Raw genomic sequence first — 25327 nt, 5'->3', positions numbered from 1 at the left:
TCAATACAGGGAACTTTTGCTTTAAACGTACACACACACACACACACACACACACACACACACATAAATACACATACATGCATACTCGTACATAAACACTTACACACACACTCACACATAAACACTCACACAAACATATACACACACACTCTCACACACATACTCACTCACATACTCACATACATACTCATATACACACACACACTCACACACAAACACTCACACACAAACACACATTCTCACACACACATACTCACACAAACACACACACTCTCACACACACTCACAAACACACACTCACATACAAACATACACATACTCACACAAATGTGCACACTTACAAACACACACTTACACATGCACACTCACAAACACACACACACAGAACAGCCATTGCTGCCTACAGTGGGAACAAGCTGGCTGCCAGCACAGACCATGCTGGGGGTCAACAGTCAGGCTCTGCAGGGGTCATGCTTGAGACCAGACTGATGATGGTAACCAAGCAAGGTGGCTGTGTGTGGAGACAGGAGGCTTGAGATGACACACTGCCCCGACTCACGTTTGCTGGGGCAAGCAGACAGCAGCCGAGGCGACTGTGAGTACAATCATGTGTTAGCTTTTATCTGCTGTCAGTTGGAAGTCAGTTCTACTCCAAGTGGATTTGTCTACTCTGTGTGCTGGGAATTTGGCTGGTGGTTTCAGAAGATCTACCCTTGGTTGCTTTAGTCCTGGGGCTCAGGGCCTGTGATTGGGCAGAACCATGGGCAGGCGGTGGGGGTGTGTGGGGGGGAGGGGAGAGCCTTTGGGCAGGGAGTGAGCACCTTACTGTTCGATCCTGAAATGACCCTCATAGGCTTGTGTGTTTGAACAGTTGGTCCCTAGATAATGATGATGCTTATTAGGAACTTCAGGAAGTCAGCTTCACTGGAGAAAGGGGGTGACTGAGGGCGGATCCTTGGGGCTGTGTTAGCCCTGCTCCTTTCTCTCCTGTGCTCTAATTCCTGGTCTGTCAGATGACTGAGAGCCACCTCTGCCTGATCTTGCTGCCATGAGTTTCATGGCTTCTACACGTGGTGTATGACTTTCCTCCCAGTCTGAGCCATCCCTGTCTCCTGTTTTATTACAGCTGTGAGAAAAATAACTAATACAGAGCCTGGTTGATAGGACACCCCCTTTTTTCAGTCGTGGCCTCTATTCCTAGCCCAGACTGTGCAGGATATCACTACATAGGTCAGGTCAGCTGCTTATGAACCTCTGCCTCCATCACCAAAGTACAGGTCACGCGACACTTGCAATTCTCATGCCCCATTTAAACTGTTTTTGTATGCATGTTGGAAACTGTCGGCAGAAGTGCCCTCAGCCCCAGCCTCTGATGTTTGTAGTCAGTGCCTAACATACAGACATTAAATGAAAATACGCTGGATTGAACTCTGGATGTGTTATTTATCTGTAGTTAGAAAATGGCAAATAGTACCAGTCAAGATGACTTCACTCTTAAAAATGACTCTTTAGAAGTTTATTTCTACATATATAGCTACAGTATTTATATTTACTGACATAAAGCTAGAGTTGGAATCATATGGTAAGATGCCCTTAAAGAAAGGAGTTGGTACCAGTTTTTATAAGATCTTGTTTGAAGAGGGGGATGGGTGGCGCCCCTTCTTGTCTCATGAGTCTTTCAGGAGTGAATTGTCATTTAAATCCAAAGAGCATGAGCCTCTTGATGCAGCTCTGTGTGGAAAGCGAGGGTCGGTCTTGTGTTGAAGGGGTTTCTTATGGCGCCCTTGAGGGGACCACCTGTATATGGAGCACTGTGTGAGGAGCCGGAAGTTGCTTTATGGCCTGGGAGGGCACATGCCTGTGGTATGGGCTTTTGCAGCTTCTCTAGGAATCCTCTTAGAACCACAGACTCAAGCTTGTGCTCCGTGGCTGCCCACCTATAACATGGTAGTCTTCTGAAACCCAGGCTACCTACCCTTTGCTGAAAGACCAGCCCCAATCCTTGGTCAGTCAGACAGACTCAGTGTTCCTGGTTCTCGGGCACCACTCCAGAGATAAGGACAAAACAACCCAAGCTTACTGCAAGAAGGCCGTAAGCCAGCCAAACGATGGGGCTGATGACATTCCTAAAAGATGGTGACTGCTCTCCCGGCTGTTGTGGAATTCAGGGGAGGCTGGCGAGAGGCCTGATGGCTAAAGTGCACGCTGCAAAAGCCTGGGATTGGTTCCCACGACCCACGTAAAGGAGGAAGGAGGGAAACCACTCTGAAGAAGAGAAAATGACCAAAAAGCAGCCATGGCATGGAATACGATTCTAAGTGGAGTTTGCTTTTCTCACTGGCTTCACTTTACAGGAAGCCAGGGGCTCTGCCTGGCTCCTTTAGACCCTCACCACTCCATAGACCATATAAGACAGCAAATATATGTCCATTCTGTGCCCATGCATTCCATGTGGCTGACTCACAGCCTCACCACTATGACTGCACTGTGCATGGCCAGCCGGTGGCAGGGTCTTGACAGAGACTCCTCAGTGCCCCCTTTGTTTCTCCTCATTTCATGTCTGGTATCCACAGTTTGGCCTTGTGTGTTTCCCTAGTGAGCACTGGAGCTTCCTGACTGACAGCATCTCCATCCATCCCACAACTGTCCCCACCCTGAATATCCCACAACCCTCTCACATCCTACCTCATAGGCCTGACACTGGGGCTGACAGTAACCACTGAAATACCGACTGAGTGGATGGATCCACCTACGGTCAAGTCTTTAATGGATTCCCTGTGACTTTAAGGAACGCTACAACTTGACTTTTAAATCTCTTTGCTAGTCGAGCATCATTGTTTTCCTTTGGTATATCTCATTGGGCCGCCAAGGACTCTGGGATGTCTTGAGGTATGTTGTTCCCTTCATACCTTTCTCTTCCCATGGCCACCATAGGCTTTGGAGTTTTTATTTTCCCTCCCCTCTCCTCCACTCCCCCTCCTTCCTCAATATTGTGCTAGTCCCTAACTAGCCTCTCCCCAAACCAAGTTGTTCATGACCAACTACCCCAGCTATGCCTGTTGCCTGTTTTCTCATCTGGAAAAGAGGAATGACTCCATGATAACAGGAAACTTGGGAACGAGAGAGAGAGAGAGAGAGAGAGGGAGAGGGAGAGGGAGAGGGAGAGAGGGAGGGAGGGAGGGAGGGAGGGAGGGAGAGAGAGAGAGAGAGATAGAGAGAGAGAGAGAGAGAGAGAGAGAAACTAACTAACTAGGGGATCCAAAGAGTAATTGTAATATATATCTAAAGACCTGGTTTGTTTGCTTTTTTAAAAGTTTGTGTGTGTGTGTGTGTATGTGTGTAAACGTACACATGGCCATGTATATGTGCACACACAAGCACAAGTGTGTACACATGTGAAGATCAGAGAACAGTTTATTGGTTCTCTCCTTCCATGGTGTGGTCCTAGAGAATAAACTCAGGTTGTCAGGCTTAGCCGCAAGTGCCTTTACCAACTGAGCCATCCTTGCCAGCCCTAAACACTATTTTAAAAAATGAAATAGTCCAGGCTGGCAAGATGGCCCAGAGGGTACAAACATTTGCAGGCCTGATGACCTGACTTTGAGCCCAAAGTGGAAGGGGAGAACTGACTCCCCGTCATCGTCTTCTGACGTCACGCTTGTGTACACACGTACACCCTCGTAAATAGTGTGTTTACTTTACACTACATTCCCGCTGTGAGAATTCAGCTTGTCATGAATTCAGTAAGAGGTAGATTCCTAAGCTTTACGCTACAATCCTCCACCTACCAGCGTAAATGTTGACTCTACAGTCTCAGTCAGTTCTTAGAAAGGAAGGCATTTAATGGGGCTGGCTTAAAGGCTCGGCTTACAGTTGATCATCACGGCGGGAAGCATGGCAGTGTGCAGGCAGAGGAAGCGCCGAAAGCTCTATGTCTGGGTCCACAGGCCTGGAGGAAGAGAGAGGCACTAGGCTAGGCTTTGAAACCCAAATCCCACCCTGCAGTGACAAGCTTCTTCCAAGGCCACACCCCCTTATCCTTTCCTATAGCCATTAGCACCACCCCTGTGACCAGTGACCGTCTATGAGCCAATGGAAGCCATTGTTATTTAGACACCACAACCAGTTAGTGACTTGATTATCTGGCTAGCGCTTGTCTGTAGATATGACCCGATATTCTTGAGGTATTCTTGAGGCATCACAGCCCCGTCTCCATGAGTGGTCCCGGGTGTTACCTTTACTTTCCCTTTCCATCTCTGTTACCACGTTACTGTTACTCTGTTACCGCCAAGAGATGTTGTTATTATTGTTATCTTAAGTTCTTACTTTAAAAGTATTACTTCTCCCAGGATATTCAGCTTTTACCTGATTTAGCCTGTGCTGCCCCCCCAAACTAAATAGATTTCATCATTTTCAAAACGTTTCTAATTGTCCAAGTAAAGGAAAACTTACTATGTTCTCAACTCAAGGATGGAGGTCACTACATTCGTCACTTATGTGCCCATTGTTTATGTTCTGTTTTACTTGGTTGGTATTTTGTATGTTGGTGTATTGTATTACTTTATTGGCCAGCGGTTTCGCTCTCAGTGTGGCACACAGGTAAAGAATTCTGAGGGGGATTAAGTTGGCCATGTGAGAACATGTTTCCTTGATCGTAAGTCTGTCCCAGTGTGGCAGCCAAGTTCATCCTTCACAGCTTTGTTTTGGCAACACTGAAGCTGGTTCAGAAGCTTCCAGGCTTCTAGGAGCAAGAACAGCTCTCACTTAGCCGGTGAGTAGAGGGTCCAGGACTGAGTAGCAACACTGCCCAACTACCAAAAGACTTCACTCCTGAACCCCTTGGGTGTCTGTACTGCAGGAAGAGCCTGTGCCATTTTGGACAGAAGCACTTTCTATTTTCTTTTGAGTTTATGTGTCTGGACTTGTTCGCTACTCTGTGGTTTCTTTCACGATGACTTTTCTCTTTTTTATTTTTAAGGGTATATATGTTTTTATTTTATGTGTATGCATGGTTGTCTACATGTATCTGCAAGCACCACATATTCACCTTGTACAGGGTGAGGCCGGAATAGGGTGTTAGATTTCCTGAAACTGTAAGCTGCCTTGTGAGTCTGGGAACCGAACCCAGGTCTTCTGCAAGAGCAGCCAGTGCTCTTAACTGTTGAGCCATGTCTCCTTCCCCCTCTGTTTTTAAAACATCTTTATAGGGCAAGTGGGATAGTTAGAGGGGCTTGCTGTCAAACATGAGCTTCTGAGCTCATTCCCCAGGGTGGATATGAAGGGCCTTAGAGACGTGACTCTGAAAGATGCTCTCTGACTTCAGTGATGACACACACACACCTTCCAGTTAATAAATAAATGGAATAAAATATTAAAATACCAGGCTAGAGGGATGTTTTAGTGGTTAAGAGCAGCTTGCTGCTCTTCCAGAGGACCTGCATTCCTTACCCAGCACCCACATCCAGTAGCACACAATTACCTGTGATTCCACTTCTGAGGATCTGGCACCCTCTTCTCTCATCACCAGGCACCTACACACATGTGCACACACACACATAAATACAACTAAAGTAAATCTTTTTACAAAGTTAAAAATAAAGGGCTGGAGAGATTGCTCAGTGGTTAGAGCACTGACTGCTCTTCCAGAGGTCCTGAGTTCAATTCTCAGCAACCACATGGTGCCTCACAACCATCTGTAATGGGATCTGATGCCCTCTTCTGGTGGGTCTGAAGACAGCTACAACGTATGCTTATGTAAAATAAATAAATAAATCTTTTAAAAAGATTAAAAAATAAACCTTTTTATTTGGAGATAATTTTACACTCACAAGAGGTTGCAAAAATAGTGCAGAGTTCTGGTGTGCCCTTTACCCAAGTCCCCTCTTTTATTTATTTAGTTTTTTAAATATTACACAACTACAGTTCTATCTGTAGTGCATTTCCTCCATTGCTCTGGTGCTCTGTGTTAAATTTATTGTGCAGTTGATAAAATTAACGTGTTCTGTGGGCTCATCCCGTCTCCACTTTGGACATTCATTCCTCCCCACCCACCCTGTCCTGCACACACCTGGCCTGTCTCAGGAGACTAAACCAGTGAGCAATTCCTGTGGATGCTTCATTAACCTGCTAGGCCAGGAGAGCAAGAAAAGATGCTGGTATAATCGCCCAGTGCTACAGGCTTTTTTTGTAATTTTTTTTTTAACACTCCAGATTTTATCCCCCTCTTAGTCCACCCTCTGACTGTTCCCCATTCCATATCTCCTCCCCATTGCCCTATCTCCATAAGGATGTCCCCACCCCCCACCTCCTACCCCACCAGACCTCTGAACTCCCTGGGACCTCCAGTCTTTTGAGGGTTAGATGCATCTTCTCTGATTGAACCCCAACCCGGTAGTCCTCTGCTGTGTATGTATTGGGAGCCTCATATCAGCTGGTGTGTGCTGCCTGGTTGGTGGTCCAGTGTCTGAGAGATCTCAGGGGTCCAGATAATTTGAGACTGCTGGTCCTCCTACAGGGTGGTCCTTCCTCTCAGCTTCCTCCAGCTTTTCCCTAATTCAACCACAGGGGTCAGCAGCTTCTGTCCATTGGTTGGGTGTAAATATCTGCATCTGACTCTTTCAGCTGCTTGTTGGGTCTTTCAGAGGGCAGTCATGATAGGTCCCTTTTTGTGAGTACTCCATAGCCTCACTAATAGTGTCAGGCCTTAGGGGCCTCCCCTTGAACTGGATTCCACTTCAGGCCTGTCCCTGGACCTTCTTTTCCTCAGGCTCTTCTCATTTCCGTCCCTGCAGTTCTTTCAGACAGGAACAGTTTTGGGTCAGAATTTTGACTGTGGGATGGCAACCCCATCCCTCCATTTGATGCCCTGTCTTTCTGCTGGAGGTGGGCTCTACAAGATCCCTCTCCCCACTGTTGGGCATTTCATCTATGCCCCCCCCCCCCGAGTCCTGAGAGTCTCTCACTTCCCAGGTCTCTGGTTCAGTCTAGAGGGTCTCCCACTTCTTATTTCCTGAGTTTGCTTGCCTGTTTCTTTCTGCTGGCCCTCAGGGCTTCAATCCTGCTCCTGCTACCCAATACCAGATCTCTCTTCCCACCTCCTGTCCCCTTTCCCACCCAGGTCCCTCTCTCCTTCCCTCCCCCTTTTGTGATTGCTTTCTTCTCCCTCCCATGTGAGATTGAGGCGTTCTTACTTGGGCTTTTCAGCTTGTTGACCTTTTTGAGTTCTGTGGACTCTGTATCTTGGGTCTTTTGTGGTTTTTTTTTCTTTCTGTTTTTGCTAATATTCATTTATTAGCGAATACATCCCATGCATGTCCTTTTGAGTCTGAGTTACCTCACTCAGGATGATATTTTTATATTTATTTAGGATGGCATTTTGCCTGAAAAACTAAGAATGTCCTCGTTCTTAATGGCTGAGTAGTATTCCTTGTGTAAATGAATCACGTTGTCTGTATCCATTTTTCTGTCGTGGGACATCTGGGTTATTTCAAGTTTCTGGCTACCACAACAAGACTGCTATGACCATAGTGGCACATGTGTCCCTGTAGCCTGGTGGGGCATCTTTTGGGTATATTCCCAAGAGTGGTATTGCTGGGTCTTCAGGTAGATCTATTTCTAATTTTCTGAGGCACCTCCAGAATGATTTCCAGAGTGGTTGTACCAGTTTGCAATCCCACCAGCAATGGGGGAGTGTTCCTCTTTCTCCACATCTTCTCCAACATGTGCTGTCACCTGAGGTTTTGATCTTAGCCATTTTGATTGGTATAAAGTGGACTCTGTTGTTTTGATTTGTATTTCTCTGATCACTAAGGACTTTGAGCATTTCTTTACATGCTTCTCAACCATTCGAGATTCCTCTGTTATGAATTCTCTGTTTAGTTCAATATCCCATTTTTTGATTGGGTTGATCAGTGTTTTGGTGGTTAGCTTCTTGAATTCTTTATATATTTTGGATATTAGCCCTCTATTGGATGTGGAGTGTTTTAGTTAGGGTTTAACTGCTGAGAACAGACACCGTGACCAAGGCAACTCTTATAAGGACAACATTTAATTGGGACTGGCTTACAGGTTCAGAAGTTCAGTCCATTATCAAGGCAGGAACATGGCAGTATCCAGGCAGGCATGGTGCACAAGAAGCTGAGAGTTCTACATCTTCATCTGAAGGCTGTTAGCAGAATACTGGCTTCCAGGCAGCTAAGGTGAGGGTCTTAAGCCCACATTCACAGTGACACATCTACTCCAACAAGGCCACACCTCCTAATAGTGCCACTCCCTGGGCCAAGCATATGCAAATCATCACATGGGATTAGTGAAGATTTCTTTTTCCCAATCTGTAGGTTGTCTTATTGACTATGTCTTTCACTTCACAGAAGCTTTTCAGTTTTACGAGGTCCTATTTATCAATTCTTGATTTTAGAGTGTGAGCCATTTAGGAAATCTCCCCCTGTGCCAATGAGGCTCTTTCCCACATTCTCTTCTATTAGATTCAGTGTATCTGGTTTTATGATGAGGTTCTTGATCTGATTGGACTTGAGCTTTGTAGACCAGCACCATAGATTGAAGATGCTTTCCTTTCTCCATTGCATGTTTTTGGCTTCTTTGTTAAATATCAAGTGTGTGGTTTTATTTCTGGGTCTTCTCTTCTATTCCGTTAATCAATGTGTCTGTCTCTGTACCTATACCATGCAGTTTTGTTGTTGTTGTTGTTGTTTTTAATTACCATTGCTCTGTAATACAGCTTGAGGTCAGGGATCATGATTCTGCCAGCCGTTCTTTTATTGTTGAGAATTGTTTTTTGTTGCTCTGGGTTTTTTGCCTTTCCAGATGAATTTAAGAATTGCTCTTTCCATGTCTTTGAAGAGCTGAATTGGAATTTTGATGGGGGATTGTATTGAACCTATAGATTGTATTTGGTAGGATGGCCATTTTTACTCTTAATTCTGCCAATCCATGAGCATGGGAGATCTCCTCATTTTCTGAGATTTTCTTTGATTTCTTTCTTGAGAGACTTGAAGTTATTGTCATACAGATCTTTCAGTTGTTTGGTTAGGGTTACCCCAAGATATTTTGTTATTTGTGGCTATTGTGAAGGGAGTTGTTTCCCTAATTTCTCTCTCATCCTATTTATCATTTGTATAAAGAAAGGCTCCTGATTTAGTTGAGTTAATTTTATATCTGGCCACTTTGAAGAAGTTGTTTATCTCTGGTAGAATTTTGGGGTCGTTGATATATACTATCATAATTTGCAAATAGTGATACATTTATATTGTGATATGCAAGAAAGGCAGGTGGAGAGACTGCTGGGGCCAGAGAGTACCTGGGGGTTTTGTGGTGTGGTGCTACACTGAAACCAGTCGCTGTGTTTTTTTTTAATATTTACTGCTACACCTTTATTTCTTTGCCAATTTGTATCTCCTTGATTTCTTTTTCTTGTCTTATTGTTCTAGCTAGTACTTTAGTACTATATTGAACAGATATGGGGAGAGTGAGCATCCTTGGTCTTGTCCCCGATTTTAGTGGGATTGCTTCAAGTATCTATTTCTCCATTTGATTTGATATTGGCTCTTGGTCTACATTAAATTTCTTTTACCATCTTTAGGTATGGGCCTTGAATTCCTGATCTCTCCAGTACTTTTAACATGCAGGGGTGCTATATCTTGTCAAATGGTTTTTCAGCATCTAATGAGATGGTTATGTTTTTTTTTTCTTTCAGTTTGTTTATATAGTAGGTTGATTACATTAATGGATTTCCATATATTGAACCAACTTTGCATCCCTGGGATGAAGCCTACTTGACTTTGATGAATGATGGTTTTGATATGTTCTTGGATTTGGTTTGCAAGAATTTGATTATTTCTTCATTGATATTGATAAGTAAAATTGGTATGAAGTTCTCTTTTTTGGTTGGGTCCTTGTGTGGTTTAGGTATCAGGGTAATTGTGGCTTCATAGAATGAATTAGGTAGTGTTCCTTCTGTTTCTATTTTATGGAATAGTTTGAGGAATATTGGAATTAGGTCTTCTTTGAAGGTCTGGTAGAATTATTCACTAAAGCCTTCTGGCCTTGGGCTTTTTTTGGTTGGGAGATTTCTAATGACTTCTATTTCCTTAGGAAAGTTTAGATAGTTTACCTACTCTTGATTTAACTTTGATATGTAGTATCTGTGTAGAAAACCATCCATTTCATCTACATTTTCAGTTTTGTCAAGTATAGGCTTTTGTAATACGATCTAATGATGTTTTGAATTTCCTCCATTTCTGTTGTTATGTTTCCCTTTCAGATTTTTAAAAATTTGGATATTGCCTCAGGCCCTTTAGTTAAATTGGCTAATGGTTTATCTATCTTGTTAATTATCTCAAAGAACCAGCTTTTGGTTTTGTTGATTCTTTAGTGTTGTTCTCTTTGTTTTTATTTGATCGCTTGGCCCTTAGTTGGGCTATTTCTTTCTTTCTTTTTTTTTTTTTAACAGTAATTTAAAGTTTATTCCAGCTATAATGCAGGTTATTCTGACTTTAAGGTAGCATCACATGGCATACTTCTGAGTCCATTCCCGAGATATTGTGTTGTACTTATCTCTGTCTGTATTATAGATCCATGCAATCTCTGGCACTAGGGGGTCATCTGGGATTGGATCACATAGCAGTGAACAAATGGATAAAAGAACTTTAGAAATAGTTAAAGCAGGAGAGCACTGTGATCTTAGAATATCGAGACAAATGCAGTCATTACTGTTAATGTTTGGATGATAAATTCTTGTTGTAAATTCAACCTTAGGTGGTTTGAAGGGATAGTCTGTAGGAAAGTGAATTGTCAAAAAGAATACACCACCTTGATATGGGCTGTCATTAGGTCCCATAATTGTGGCTTGCCAATGAAACATGTCATCTCCAACTGGACCTGCAGAACATTGTGCTGGAGGGTCACGGGCCAAATCACTAAGTTCCTTATTAATTCGTTTTAGCGCCATAGTCTGTGCTTTTTGCCGGGCTCCTCACTATCCCTATGTGTACTCAAAGGTCCGGCCAAAACTCTTGGATTATCCCGGCGGCAGGGAAGAATTGTCTCTTCTCACACCGGCTCTGCCAGACACAGGCGCCGGAGCTCCGGTCTACAATGATTTAAGGACTTAATGACTTTTGTGCTCTCTTCCTGGCTTGGGACCCGCCCCTCTAGTTGGGCTATTTCATGAGGTCTATTCCTCTTGGATGTATTTGCTTCTTTTTGTTCTAGAGCTTTCAGGTGTGCTGTTAAGTTGCTAGGATCTCTCTAGTTTCTTTTCCAGGGCACTTAGTGCTATGAATTTTCCTCTTAGCACTGCTTTCATTGTGTTCCATAACTTTGGGTATGATGTGTCAACATTTTCATTAAATTCTAGAAAGTCCAGTGTTACAGTTTGAGTCTCAACTGCCCATCCTCCAAAGACTCACATCTTGAGGGTGTGACTGTTACTCTACAGTACTATAAGAAGGGAGTAGACACAAGTACCCGGCCTGGTGGAAGAAGCTTAGATCCTTGGAGCATAAGCTTGAAGGAGACTCTGACCTCCTTTACTTTTTTGCTTTGGGGTAGGGAGTCCTACCTTTGTGAGGTAGAAAGGCCTTTTCTTCTCTCTCACATATTCATGCCAAACTCCCAGGGGACTAATAATGTTTTCACAGACAGGGGTTTACTTAAAATAATTATGAAGAGGGAAGCAGGCAGAGATGGACAAAACAGAACTGGATGTAGCCAGGGGCCAATGTGGCTGGGTATTTGGAGGGTCATGGTATCATTCTTTCTTTTGGTTGTGCGTTGACTTTCTCCCCTGCAGAAACTTGGAGAAAAAAAAGCCCCTGCCATGAGAGAATCAAAAGCACCCATTTTAGGAAACATCGAGTCTATCTCTAAGCTGCACCAGCAGGCCAGAGTTCCTTGAGTACAGTTTGTATGCCCTTAGGTCATACGTTTGGGTTAATGATGGAATTATTTATCCCAAATTGACAGAGAGGAGGTAAGGGTTTTTAGTAGCTGTTTGCCTGCAGTTTTTCTTCAGAACACATTCTTAGCACCCACATGGCAGCTCACAACCATCTGTAACTCCAGTTACAAGGAATCCGACATCCTCTTTTGAACTCAGAGGGTACCAGATGCATAGACATACAGGCAGACAAAATACTCTTACATATAAAATAAAATAAACATAACTGAAAAAAATAACAAAAAAAGAAAGCACAAATCCTCACTAGGCTGCAGTATGTGACACCCTGGATGAGGTTGTGGTGAGCTGTTACAGCTTCCTTTGCTTGAGTTTTCTCATCTCTGGGTGGGGATAAAAACCTGCCATGTACATTCACTGTCAGAATTAAGTGAATTAATACACACACATTTAGAGAAAAGTCATTCACCTTCAGGGAAGTGTTCAACATCTGTTTATCCATATTTCCATATCTCAGGATCCAGAGATAACTGATACAGATGTTTGATTTGATTTTTACTTCATTTAAGGTAAAGTCAAGAAAAAAGTTGAGTGCAGAAGTAGAATTCATCCCCACTTAACTGACGGTGACAGAGAAAACACAAAGACATGGGAAAGACACTAGGCAATATGGCAGGTAGTGGCGAGGTGTTGGCTGGAAATTTTTATTACACTGTATGCTATTACGCTACATCTGCCTGTTAAAAATGTGATTGGGAGCTGGGTGGTGATGGGGCAGCACTTGGGAGGCAGAGGCAAGTGGATCTGAGTTCAAAACCAGCCTGGTGTATAGAGTGAGTTCCAGGGCTACACAGAGTAAAACAAAATAAAATCCCTGCCTTGAGGAACCACGAAGGAAGGAAGGAAGGAAGGAAGGAAGAAAAAGAAAGAAAGAAGCAAAGGAAGGAAGGAAGGAAGAAAGGAAGAAAGAAAGGAAGGAAAAAGAAATAAGCAAAAGAAGGAAGGAAGAAAATAGAAAAAAGAAAGAGATTGGAAATACTTCATATGTTATTCAAAGCCGGGAATGGGTGGGGGCAACCTTCCCTTTTGTGGCTCTCCTAGGGTTGTCTGAGTTGATTCAACCTGCTGACAACTCGATCATGACGATTGCTTTTCTATTTGGCCATGCTTTATATTTCTGAAAGTGTTTTTAAATTGGAAAAATAATGTGTGTACCCAGTAAAACATTTAGTGGTTCAAAGAAGAATAGAGCAAAAAGCGAGTTTCTGCCGTGCATCAAGCTTGAGGGTTGCCCTTAACACTGTTGTTAGCAGTTTTCTCTCCCCTTCTCTTCCCTTCTCTTTCCCCCTCTCCCCTTCCCTCTCCTCCTCTCCCCCTCCCCCTTCTTCCTCCTTCCCTCTCCTCCTCTCTCTTCCCTTCCCTCTCCTCCTCTCTCTTCCCTTCCCTCTCCTTCTCTCTCTTCCCTTCCCTCTCCTCCTCTCCCCCTCCCTCTCTCCCTTCCTCTTTACCGACCCCCTCCTCTGTCTGTCTGTCTGTCTGCCTCTGAGGCTGGGTCTCATCTTACAGTCTAGGCTGGCCTCAAAGTCACCATCCTCCTGCCTCAGCCCTCCAGAGTGCTTGGATTAAGGCATGTGCCACCACACCTGGTTTTTGAATATGCTCCCAGTACACACCCATGCACACACTTGCAGTGTGTTATTTGTGCTGTTCTGCGCCTCACATAAGTGCATCTTGAAGAAGATCCTAAATCCATATACAGGGATACATCTTTCTCCTCCTTGTGAGCACATGGTATAAGGCAAGGCGCCTACTCAAGGCTGCATGACATAACCTGAGTATTTATTTGATAGTTTCACACAGTTTGAACCAATAATAACTTTTAGGAACATACTTACATAATCTGTCTCCTGCCGGCAGACATTTATATACCCTTCATCCTCCAGCATTGGAAGTAATGGCTCTCATCATACATGTTCTTGGGAGTGTGTAGGTGCCTGTGTGGGATGAATCCCCGAGTGGGTGGCTGGTGCTCCTGTGCAGTGTTCAGCTTGATAGAGCTTGCCAACTGCTCTTGTAAATCATTTGAACAATTTATGCTGCGACTATCAGTGTGTAAGAATATATGCCAAAGCCTTCAAAGAATTCTGCCTTAGTCTGTTTCGTGCTGTGGACTAGGAACAAAACCATATTAGCTTCCAATTCTGGAGCCTCAAGTTGAGACTGAGTGGTCCACATGCGGTCAGGGCATTTGTTCATGCTGCATTTTCCCAGCAGGCAGTGCGAGGCAGAAGGGCAAAGAGAAGAACAGGGCGTACTTCCAAAGAGTTGAACCCACTCTTGAGATGGTTGCTGTTCAGCTTTGAGTGTGCTTGAAGAGATGTGTGTGTGCAGGTGTACACCCCTCCACATGCATGTAGAAGCCATAGACTGACAAGAGTATGTGCATGAGGAGGTGTGTGTATGTGTGCGGGTGTGCACCCCTCCACATGCATGTAGAGGCAGAGGCTGACATTGGTGTGTGCATGAGGAGGTGTGTGTGTGTGCAGGTGTGCACCCCTCCAGATGTGTGTAGAGCCCAGAGGTTTTTCTCTGTCATTTCCTACTTTCTCCTGCCACTGTTGGTATTAATCCATTTACAAAGGTAGAGAGCCCTGATGACACATCCCTCCTAAAGGACCGTCCCCTGAGACTGTCTCAGTAAGAGTTCAGGTCAGGTGAGTATCAGGGGGAAGCCATGGCCCTTTCTCTTTGCAGGCAGGAAAACATTAAAATGATCTCCTGTGAGGGAAGAAACACTGAGTGGCCAAGAGACAATGATAGTAGATGTTGTAATAAGGAGTCTGTGAATACCATAGTTTATTGAGTATCTAGTATATACCAAGATGTGTTCTGGGCTCTTATTTTTCAGGCTTCTTGTCCTGTGTCTGTAAGGAAGAACTGGCCAGTGAGCCCTATCCCCACCTAGCTGCCCACTTTTTTAGGTCCCTTTGTCATACTGAGTTTTATTTGGGTTCTGCTCATGTGTGTATGTGTATTTTAAAAACCCACTTTTTTGAGGTAATGTAATATAAACTAACCAGTGGCAAGCTGAATATCATTTTTTTTGTCTTGCTCCGGAAGGTGGTGTGGCTCTGCAGTAAGAGGTGCCAGGTTAAGGCTCCAGGCTAAGTGACAGGGTATGGATTGGAATCCCATTACTGCCCATTTATTTTTTTTTAATTGTGGTTTTAAAAGCTCACATATCAAATTTTACTTTTTAAAAGACATTTTTAAGTGTACAGTTGAGTGGTGCTAAGTAGTCTCATTGTTATAAAATAGACTTTCAGTTCTTTAACAACCTATAAATCTGAAACTATATACCTATCAAACAATTCCCCAGCCTCTGCTACCCACAATTCTACTTTCTGTTTTAAATTAACTATTTAGATTCCTTATATCAACAGAATCGCATAGCGTTTATCTCTGTGGGTGTCTTAGTTAAGGCTTTAGTGCAGTGAAGAGAGACCATGACCGTGGCAACTCTTCAAAGGCAATTTGGAAGTTCTGCCCATTATCATCACGGTGGGAAGCATGGCAGTGTGCAGGCGGCCAGGAAAAGAGCTAGAGCTTGTCCTACATCTTGATCTGAAGGCATCCAGAAAGAGATACACTTACACACTGGGCAGAGCTTCAGCACAAGGAGCCCTCAAAGCCTGCTCACACAGTGGCCCACTTCCTCCAGCAAGGCCACACCTATTCCAATAACACCACACTTCCTAATAGTGGCCAAGTATGTTCAACGTACCACAGTGGGGTTGGCTTATTCTTACTTAAAGTGCCAACGGTTTGCACATAGCAAACGTATAGCTAGCATCCAATAGAAGTTTCTTTCCTTTTAAAAGCGGGTCAGGGCTGGAGAGATGGCTCCATAGGTAAAGGGCTTGTCGTACAAGCACGAGAACTTGGATTCAGATCTCCAGCAGTGGTGTAGGAGCTGAGCAGTGTTGTGTTATCTTTAACCCAGCACTTGGCATAGGGCTGGGACAGGCAGACCCTGGGGCTCTCTGGTCAGTCGGTGTAGGTGAAACAGCAAGCACTGGCTTCAGTGAGAGACCCTGCCTTAGGAAAACAAGGTGATAGTGACACAGGGAGACTTATGCTGCACTCTGGCTGCTACACGCATGTGCACAGGGCTGAGGACGCCTGCTCAGAGTGTCTGTCACACTTTTTTCTACCCATTCATAGAGGTGAGCCGATACTACCTTTACGTTTCTTTCCCATAGCAGATGCCCTGTTTTACTGCTCCATTCCTGCTGTAGGGCAGCCTTTCTACTGTGCCGGACAAGCGCCTGCCCTGTGCTTGCTCTGCGTCTGATGGATGTGGGAAATGAAGACAGCGCCACGAAAACACTGACTCATCGCGGTTTAGGTTAAACGTTTGCCAGAGCTCAGCAAATGTAGCTTGAGGTGTGAGCATTTCACCGTAGGAAGTCTATGCTAAAAGGGAAAAAAATTAAATACTAATGCCACCACCCTCTGGAGTTTTGGGTGTGGGATGTCTGCAATTCAACCACATTAAAAATGAGATTAGTGTCAACTAACCCGGACTCCTCAGAGCTCCCAGAGACTAAGCCACCAAGGAGCACACATGGACTGGTCCATGGCCCCAGGCACATAGGTAGCAGAAGACTGCCTTGGTTGGCCTCAGTAAGAAGAGGATGCACTTAATCTGTGGAAACTTGGTGCCCCAGAGGGATGCTGGTGAGTGGGTGGGCAGGTGGGGGAGCACCCTCTCCGAGGCAGGGAGAGGAGGGAAGAACTCAGGGAGGGGAAACCAGGAAGGGAGCAGCATTTTGAACGTAAATAAGTAAAATAATTTAATTTTAAAAACACAAAAAATTAAAAGTGGGCGGGAGAAATGGCTCAGCTGTTAGAGACTAGGCTCATAACCAAAAATATAAGAGATTAATAACCAGTTAGAGAATTGGCAATAAGCAACCTCAACATATTTAAGCTAGTCATTCAACCTTGAGCTTAATGCTAGGATGCTTGCCTAGCATGTGCAAGACCCCACACTGCCAAAACCAACACACAGATATGTAAGTAAAACAGTGATGAATCTGCTTGAATTTTGTATGTTTGGAAGGTTTTGGTAGTCAAATGTTGGGAGAAGATGAAGAGAGGACCTTCCACCTGACCGGCATAGTCAGTGGTCTTTGTTCCCTGGTAGGATGGAGACAGGTTCTGGTCAATGCAAAGGACTGTTTTCTCCCCTTAAAAGAGCCTCTGAGTCATTCCCAGAAGTCCCTTCTGTCATGAAAGACAGAGCGGCACCTAGTAATGGGGTGTTTGCAGGTAGTCTTTAAGGTTCTCCAGGACCAGAGAAAGGAAGACTTTAAGTTGTAACAATGGCGTCTGTTTTCTAATATTGTTACACAATATCAAACACAGGCTGGGGGATATCAGAGGCCTTCAAGCTTCCTCTCAACACGGTAGAGGTAGAGACTGAAAACTGGCCCATTCTCCTCTCATCAAAGCCTCACTCTTAAGAAAACAAACTGCTAATGAGCTGAGGAGCCATGTGTGGCTTGGTGTGTTAGCTTGATACAACTTAGAGTCACCAGAGAGAAGCTTCAATTGAGAAAACACCTCCATGTGGGGCTTTTTCTCAATTAGTGGTCAATAGGGAGGGCCAAGCCCAGCATGTGTGGAGCCATCCCTGGGCTGGTGGTCCTAGCTTCTGTAAGAAAGCAAGCTGAGCAAGCCATTAAGCAGCATCCCTCGATGGCCTCTGCAACTGCTCCTGCCTCCAGGTTCCAGTCCTGACTTTCTTTGCTGATGAACAGCAATGTGGAAGTGTAAGCCAGGTAAACCCTTTCCTCCCCAAGAGTCTTTTTGGTCATGGTATAGATAGAGACAGTATGGTTTGGTCTTAGGCAATAGAAAGCAGAAGTAAGACAGTTCTGAAGATACAGAAACCAGCCATTCTATATTAAGAGTGGACACGGCCATAAAAATCATTAGTGTTATCGGATGTTCATACGGCTTTAAAGGTCTGGGCTCTGTTGCCTGTGCCACTACAGTGCTTAGACAAGCATCAGCTGAAGGGCCCTCGTAAGTTGGAGACGTTCTTTCTTAGCCGCGCAGTTAGAGCAGGCTTCCAAGGCCTGCAGTTCCCCAGCAGCATCTCAGCTCTCCCGTTTGCCTTTGATGGGCACAGCGTTCAGAAGTGCCTCATTGTTTGCCACCATGCTCGGCAAACAGTGCCGACTTTCCCCGCAGTTGTCTGTGTGTTGGTGAGAGCTGTTTGGAAGCCTTTGGAAGCTGGGGGATTTTGGCAGGCTTCAGGTGTTTGTTGATGGAGGTTGCCTTGGCATAGTCTTAGGAGCTTGGGGTTCCTGGCTGATTCATTCCTTCAGGGTGAATCTAGAGAGAATTCATTGGAATTGGGGTGCAGGCATTGAAGCCCCCAGGACCTCATTACAGACAAGCTTGCCTCTTTGAATTCCCTTACCGAGAGATTATTCCACATCATTTGAATTCCCTCCGTTTTAATCTAAGCAACTTTGGCTGCTAGTGGGATAATTAGTCAGGAAATGCTCTGCTTCTTTGGTCACAATTAAGAATTTTGCACTTCTGAAAGTCATAGACTTTAGGATTTGAGAGCTATCGGGGGTCCCAGGACCATCCACACACCGGTAGTTGGTGGATGGGGCTCCCCCATCAGAGGAGAAGAATATGGGCTTCTTGCTGGCAAGTACAGTGTCCTCCCTGCTCATATCTGGTGGGAGAGGACACAGGCCATAGAAAGCAGACATAGTTCATCCAAAAGCAAGTCAAAGAACTGGAATTGTTACAGGCTGTTAGTCCTCTATCCGAGATGCTCGAGACCAGAAGTGGTTGGGATTTCAAATTTTATAATATTTCCCTACGTGTAATAGGGTATCCGACGGCAAACCCAAAACCCCCTTACGTTTCTTATGTACCCTATACACATCGCCTGAGGTAATCTAATGCAATACTTCTACTGTTGCTGTGTTTTAACTGTGACCTGTCGCACGAGGTCAGGTGTGGGATTTTCCATGTTGGTCATCATGTCAAGGCTCCAAAAGTTTTAGATTCTTGAGCATTTCTGGCCAGTGTAGCACACAAAGAGCATAGGTGGGACTATGGCCGCAGAAATGACAGTTTCATATAGTTAATGCATGTCATGGAATCTAATGCTTTTTCTTCCCCTCCAACCATTCACGATATATATACAAGACTGCCGGGAGTATTTAGACCACAGGCGGCAGAGTCTGTGGACAGTTTTCCCAGACTGAGAGGTAAATAGGCATGGTCTGACAGTCTGTGTGCCCTGAGGTATCTCCATCACGTATGTCAGTAGATTAAAGGCCTGGAGCAAGTGGCATAGGTCATGGAGCAGACTGTTAGCACAGGAAAATGTCCTCAGCATCCTTTCAAACAAGACCGTGGCTTCTGTGTCAGCACGGCAGAGATCTCCGGGTCCCATGATCTTTCACCTTGGGGTGCTGTGGGCACTGTCCGTGTTGCTGGTGGGAGGAGAGGTTAGTATAATCTCTGTGGGGATAGTTGGGCACGATCTAGCAAAAATTTCTCCCAAGGCTAGGATTTAACCTACAGTTATGTTTGCAAAAGTTTGAACTGATGTAGAAGCAAAGATACTCAGCTGGGCCTAGTAGCCTGATCCCAGGACAAAGGAAGCTGAGGCAGGAGCCTGTCCAAACCTGAAACTTGTTTTGGGAGCCAGGGATTAGATGCTGCCTTATGTCCAAGGGGCTGCCTCAGCCGGTCATACAGACATTCAGGTGTCTTGTGGAGCCACGTTTAAAAAGGAAGCGTCTGAAAAATGTTTAAGTTTGATTTGCTTTTAAGATAGGTAGCCCTAGGACTCCTTCCGGATCCTTCTGCCTCCCAAATGCTGACTGTGTGCCAGGCTGGTCCAGATTCCTCTTCCCTAGTGTGCGCCCTCCTTCCCTCCCTCCCCAGCCCACCCTTTTCTTTTTCTCCCTACCTTCTCCATTTATTTACTTATGTATTTATAATATTTTGGAGGCAAGGTCTCAACATGTATTTCCTGCATATACCATCCCACCTGACAGTAATTGAGGAAGCTCAGGTGCTGGGGAAAATGGTTTAGCCCAGTCATTCTCAACCTTCCTGATGCTGTGACCCTTTACTTCAGTTCCTCATGCTGTGATGACCCCCAACCGCGAAACCACTTCATTGCTACTTTGTCACTTTGCTACTGTGGTGGATTGAAAATATCTGATATGCGACCCCAGTGAGAGGGGTCTGGACCCACAGGTTGAGAACCACTGGTTTAGTGGTTCGGCTCCTTTGCTGTGAAAGTGGGGATCCCCTGAGTCAGATCCCCAACACACATGTGAAAAGCTGATCATAGCTGTGGACACACACATGCACACACACATGTAATTCAAGTGCTGAAAGGTGGGCAGAAACAGGAAGATTAAGGGGGCCTTGCTGGCCTCTGTCTTTGCTGTAGATTCATCAAGAGATGGTGTCTCAAGGGAGTATAGGTAGAGAGTAATATATGTCAGTGCACACCTCCCATGTGCCCTGCCCATCTCCCCTCAGGACAAGGTTTTATTCACAGATCGAAAAGAAATGATTTCCAAGAGATGCTTGGGACACACATGCTACAGAGATAGTTTATATTGTACATAAAATAACTCTGTAAGCATTCATAAGAAACCACTTTATTTCTTGCCTCCAGGGAGGGTAACTGGTGGCTTGAAACCAGGAGGAGGATGGGAGCCTGTCTTTAGAGTCTTCCTGTGGCTGGTCCCTAACTTGCAAGCTGTAGTGATTCTCCTTCAGTATCCACGCTGAGGGCCTACAGGTACACATCACCATGACTGCTGGGCCTACAGGCACACATCACCATGACTGCTGGGCCTACAGGCACACATCACCATGACTGCTGGACCTACAGGCACATATTACCATGGCTGCTGGGCCTACAGGCACACATCACCATGACTGCTGGGCCTACAGGCACACATCACCATGACTGCTGGGCCTACAGGCACACATCACCATGACTGCTGGACCTACAGGCACATATTACCATGACTGCTGGACCTACAGGCACATATTACCATGGCTGCTGGGCCTACAGGCATACATCACCATGACGATGGGGCCTACAGGAACATATCACCATACCTGGCTGAGATATTTTTTTCTGTATTCCTTTGGTTTGCGTTTTTTGTTTTGGGGGTTCTAACTTGGTTCTAACTTGCTATGTGGCAGAGGCTAGTCCTGAACTCCCAGTCTTCTTGTGTCTACCCCCCAAGTGCTGAAACCACAGACATGCACCAGTGTGCCTGGCCAGCTTTGCAGTTTTGAACCATGTGAATATGAATACTTACCCGTAAAAGTAAAGATTAATAAAGCTGATGTTTGTGGCCCTGGAGAGCTTCATAATAAGGAAAATTTAGTTAGTTGAATTCACTCATTTTCAAGTGCTATCCAGGGCAGCTTGGGTTCTGTGGAATAGTCTTAAAGGGATTCCTTTTAGTGTTGTCCGCCTGCTTCCATCCCTGCCTTGATTATGTGAGGGATGGACTGACTACTAATGATAACTTTAACTTGGAATTTGAGTGTTTAAGCCAGTTTACTGTTACCTCTGGGTTAACCACCTCTCCAAGTCAGGTTTGCTCGCCAGTATGGTAAGATTGGGTTTCTTCAGCCTTAGGGTGCAGATCAGGGTGGGAATGGCCATGAGGAGCCTGCCCTTTACTTAGTTCTAGGATGCTCTGCAAATATTATTTTCATCATGGGCAGCAGTATAGGACACTTGAGAAATAATGACTCTTCGCAAAACTGTGTTTAAAACTATACTGCAGAGGCTCAGGAGATGGCTGGGTGCTAAGAGCACTGGCTGCTCTTCCAGAGGATTCAGCTTGGATTCCTGGCACCCCCATGGTGGTTCATAACTGTCTATAACTCCAGATCCAAGGGGTCTGACGCCCTCTCCTGGACTATGTGGGTACTGCATACGTGTGCATATACACCCATACACTTAAGATAAAAGAAATAGATTTTAAAGAAACCTATATGCTACATAAAAGTCATTGTGAAAGTAACAAGCCAAGTAGTTGTGGTCTCTGGGGAAGATCGCAGTACTGGTTTGGTCCAGCCCAGGAATCCTTAGCCTGTTTTTCAGGCTGAGGGAATCAGACCTGGTACTCCCCTGTGGTGGGTATCCATTCAGTTTCTAAAAGCTTCCACTAGCCAGTGTCTCCCACACAAGCCAACTGCATGGTATAGAAGAGCCACATTTTAGGACAGCTTTCACCTTGTGGGAACAAAAGCTTTCTGTCCCATCTTCCACTGTTAAACCCATGGCTGGGAACCATTTTTCTCAAAGAGTATGTGAAATCTTATCTTTGTGGTTAGATTAGCTTGAGCTAAATTCACACCACCAAATAGGACAGGTTTTTTTTTCTTCCCAAGAGCTAATGATGGGGGAGGGGACCTGCTCACTTTTAATGGTATTTCATGTGGGCTAATGTATAAGAACCTTCCGGAATTCAGTCATCACCTAAACTTGAGTATTTATTGTCTTGTTGTGTCCTGGTGGCTCTGATGATGTGAACACTGTCTGTTCTTCATGTTTTCTGGAACTATGACTGAATTAATATGTCAGTGTAGTACTATCTGAAGAATCTGGAGAGCTATTAAAATGCTTAAAAATAAAGCGATCAATTCTCCCTTTGTTCTCCTGACAGGATAATTGAAGCGATCTGCATAGGCTGGTTCACCGCGGAGTGCATCGTGCGGTTCATCGTCTCCAAAAACAAGTGTGAGTTTGTCAAGAGACCCCTGAACATTATTGACTTGCTGGCAATCACACCCTATTACATCTCTGTGCTAATGACAGTATTCACAGGTGAGAACTCTCAACTGCAGAGGGCCGGGGTCACCCTGAGGGTCCTCCGGATGATGCGGATCTTCTGGGTGATCAAACTCGCCCGGCATTTCATTGGCCTGCAGACACTGGGCTTGACTCTCAAGCGATGCTACCGAGAGATGGTTATGTTACTTGTCTTCATCTGTGTTGCCATGGCAATCTTTAGTGCACTCTCTCAGCTCCTTGAACACGGGTTGGACCTGGAAACATCCAACAAGGACTTCGCCAGCATCCCCGCCGCCTGCTGGTGGGTGATTATCTCTATGACTACGGTTGGCTATGGAGATATGTATCCTGTCACGGTGCCTGGAAGAATCCTTGGAGGAGTTTGTGTTGTCAGTGGGATTGTTCTGTTGGCATTACCTATCACTTTCATCTACCATAGCTTCGTGCAGTGCTACCATGAGCTCAAGTTTAGATCAGCTAGATATAGTAGGAGCCTCTCGGCTGAGTTCCTGAATTAATGTCCCTGTGCACACTTCATCTGGTAGAGTTGACACTACTTCTTAATCATGTGTTTCTTCTGGGTGAGGGCTTCGTGGCATTGTCTTTCTGTTGGGAGGGTGACATTATCCTTCCCAGCTGAAGGGATTAAAGCATCTTACTTACAGAGTGGTCAGGACAGTGACATGAGAGATTGCTAGGACCTGGTTTTATTTGGTCTTGTCTCCCTCTACCTTGCCTCGCACAGTGACAATGTTGTAAGCTGTTCTTAAAGCACATTATTTGAACACTTTCAAGCCGAAAGGCGCTCTCTTCCAAATGCTTTCCTGTCTTAACGAATTCAGAAGCTTGGAACTTAGCAGTGTTATTTTTGAGACTAACATTTTCGTTTCTAAATGTTTTATAATTTCTCATATCAATGTCAGAAGTATCCTGGAAACATATGTCACATGTGGGAACTGTTTAACAAATACTTTAAAAAGTTGGCCCAAATTTAAACTGTATCATGGAACTAGAGACAAGCAAAAATATTATTTGAAAAACTTCGCATACCGTTTTACCCTCGGCTTAATTTTTGTACCTGTCACTCCTACCTTACAACTTCATGGGATCTTAAGTTTTCTCGTTCCTGTTAGGACCCCACTTTACTGAAATAACTTCCAAAGAGTGCGTGACAACGGAGAGACCTCGTGCAGTTTAGCGTTTTGTTGGGTGATGTTAGAGTCAATTGCTGTAACTCAAAGAGTCCTAGCATTCAGATTGTGAAGAGCATTTCTGACATAAAATGGTGAGAGAAATGCTGTGATATTTTAGGGTTCGAACCTGGAGTTCTCTTCGCAGCTCTTCTTCCTCAGAACCAGGAGACTCATAAAGAAGGGAAGATATTTGGCGCAGCAGCCACACTTATTCGCACAACAGCCACACTTACTCGCTGTCACTCGGTTGTCATAAAAGGAGAAATGTCTTAGCCCAGCGTCGCTAAGTCAGTTCTAAGCAGGGAAGACTGCTTCTGTCCTGACGCCCTGTCGCTGAGAATCATGGTCACACTGGATCTCTTCTTGTAAGGTTATCAGACAGTGGGCCATGTGACTCCGTCCAGATGGCTGGTGCACAGAAGTGGTGGTTGCTCACTGCTAAGTTTTTAGTCTGAGGTAGATTTTTTTTTTTCAATAAATCATAATAAAGAAATCACTTGAACACACGCGCACACATCAGAGTTACTGACTCATGAATAGTTCGCACACTGTGATTATCAGGGTTGAGGGAAATGGGTTAGCGACAGCGATAGACTTTTCAGAGAAAGCGTTGCCAGAAGTGTCCATTAAAGGAATATCAGCCATCCGCTCAGCTTTTACCATTACGGGTAAAAACAACCAAGGCGTGAGAGTGAGAGAGAGTGTGTGGTGACTCCGGAGCTGGGGCTGGAACCTTAGTCTCCTGTAACCAGGCCCAGCAGTTTGTTCTGCACACGCCGCTAGGTTTGGCAGAAACTGTCACAGGCCACATTTCATTCCTGTTGCCATAATTAGGTAATAACAGCATAATAGCAAGACCATTTCCTTTATCCTAATTCCCTTCTTTAAATTCTTGTGATACTGCCCACTTAAAAAAAAAAAAAAGAAACCTCCCCATTTTTTCCTAGTACCTTCCTTGGTGTGCTAACTTTACACACTAGATTGTTATTTATGTATTTTTTGTTTCATCTTAACCGAACATATGGCATAGTGTTATTTATTTTTAAGCTTTGTGATTTATGCAAATCGTATGCAGATGATAGCGCGTCTATATTATTAGTAAGAATATGGTAGCCTTTAATTTTACTGGCACTGAGATACTTCATGTGAATATGTATTTCTTCTCTAAGCAACTTAGTACTCCGGTGAGTTGGGACCCTCGAGGGCACACATAGGTCGCCAGGTCCTCAGTGTCTGTCACAGATGGGCTGATACACAGCAGAAACTGGTGTGAACAGACAAGGAGAAGGACATGCGTGACCATGCATATGGATAGCCACACGAGGGGAGTCATGC

At 44.7% G+C, this 25327-nt stretch overlaps 2 protein-coding genes across 3 annotated transcripts in view; one reads left to right on the top strand and one right to left on the bottom strand.

The window, feature by feature from the left end:
- The window catches only part of KCNG3 (potassium voltage-gated channel modifier subfamily G member 3), a gene marked incomplete at both ends in the record, with an annotated part of 46250 nt that extends 22933 nt beyond the window's left edge, over window positions 1–23317 (top strand). For both annotated transcript variants that reach the window (XM_080914892.1, XM_080914891.1), the window contains one exon: window positions 22672–23317. In XM_080914892.1, the coding sequence (XP_080771018.1) occupies window positions 22672–23317 (646 nt within the window). The remainder of the gene's footprint in view (window positions 1–22671) is intronic.
- On the bottom strand, window positions 10490–11082 carry LOC308419248 (ubiquitin-conjugating enzyme E2 D3-like). Its single transcript, XM_080914893.1, has one exon. The coding sequence runs from the start codon at window positions 10964–10966 to the stop codon at window positions 10523–10525; it is 444 nt and encodes a 147-aa protein (XP_080771019.1). The 5' UTR covers window positions 10967–11082; the 3' UTR covers window positions 10490–10522.
- Window positions 23318–25327: the final 2010 nt, after the last annotated feature.

Source organism: Micromys minutus (assembly GCF_963924665.1).
Source record: "Micromys minutus genome assembly, chromosome: 3".
In the NCBI taxonomy this organism is placed as follows: domain Eukaryota; kingdom Metazoa; phylum Chordata; class Mammalia; order Rodentia; family Muridae; genus Micromys; species Micromys minutus.
Note: the sequence above shows the minus strand (reverse complement) of the source record. Positions and strands in the feature narration are given on the sequence as shown.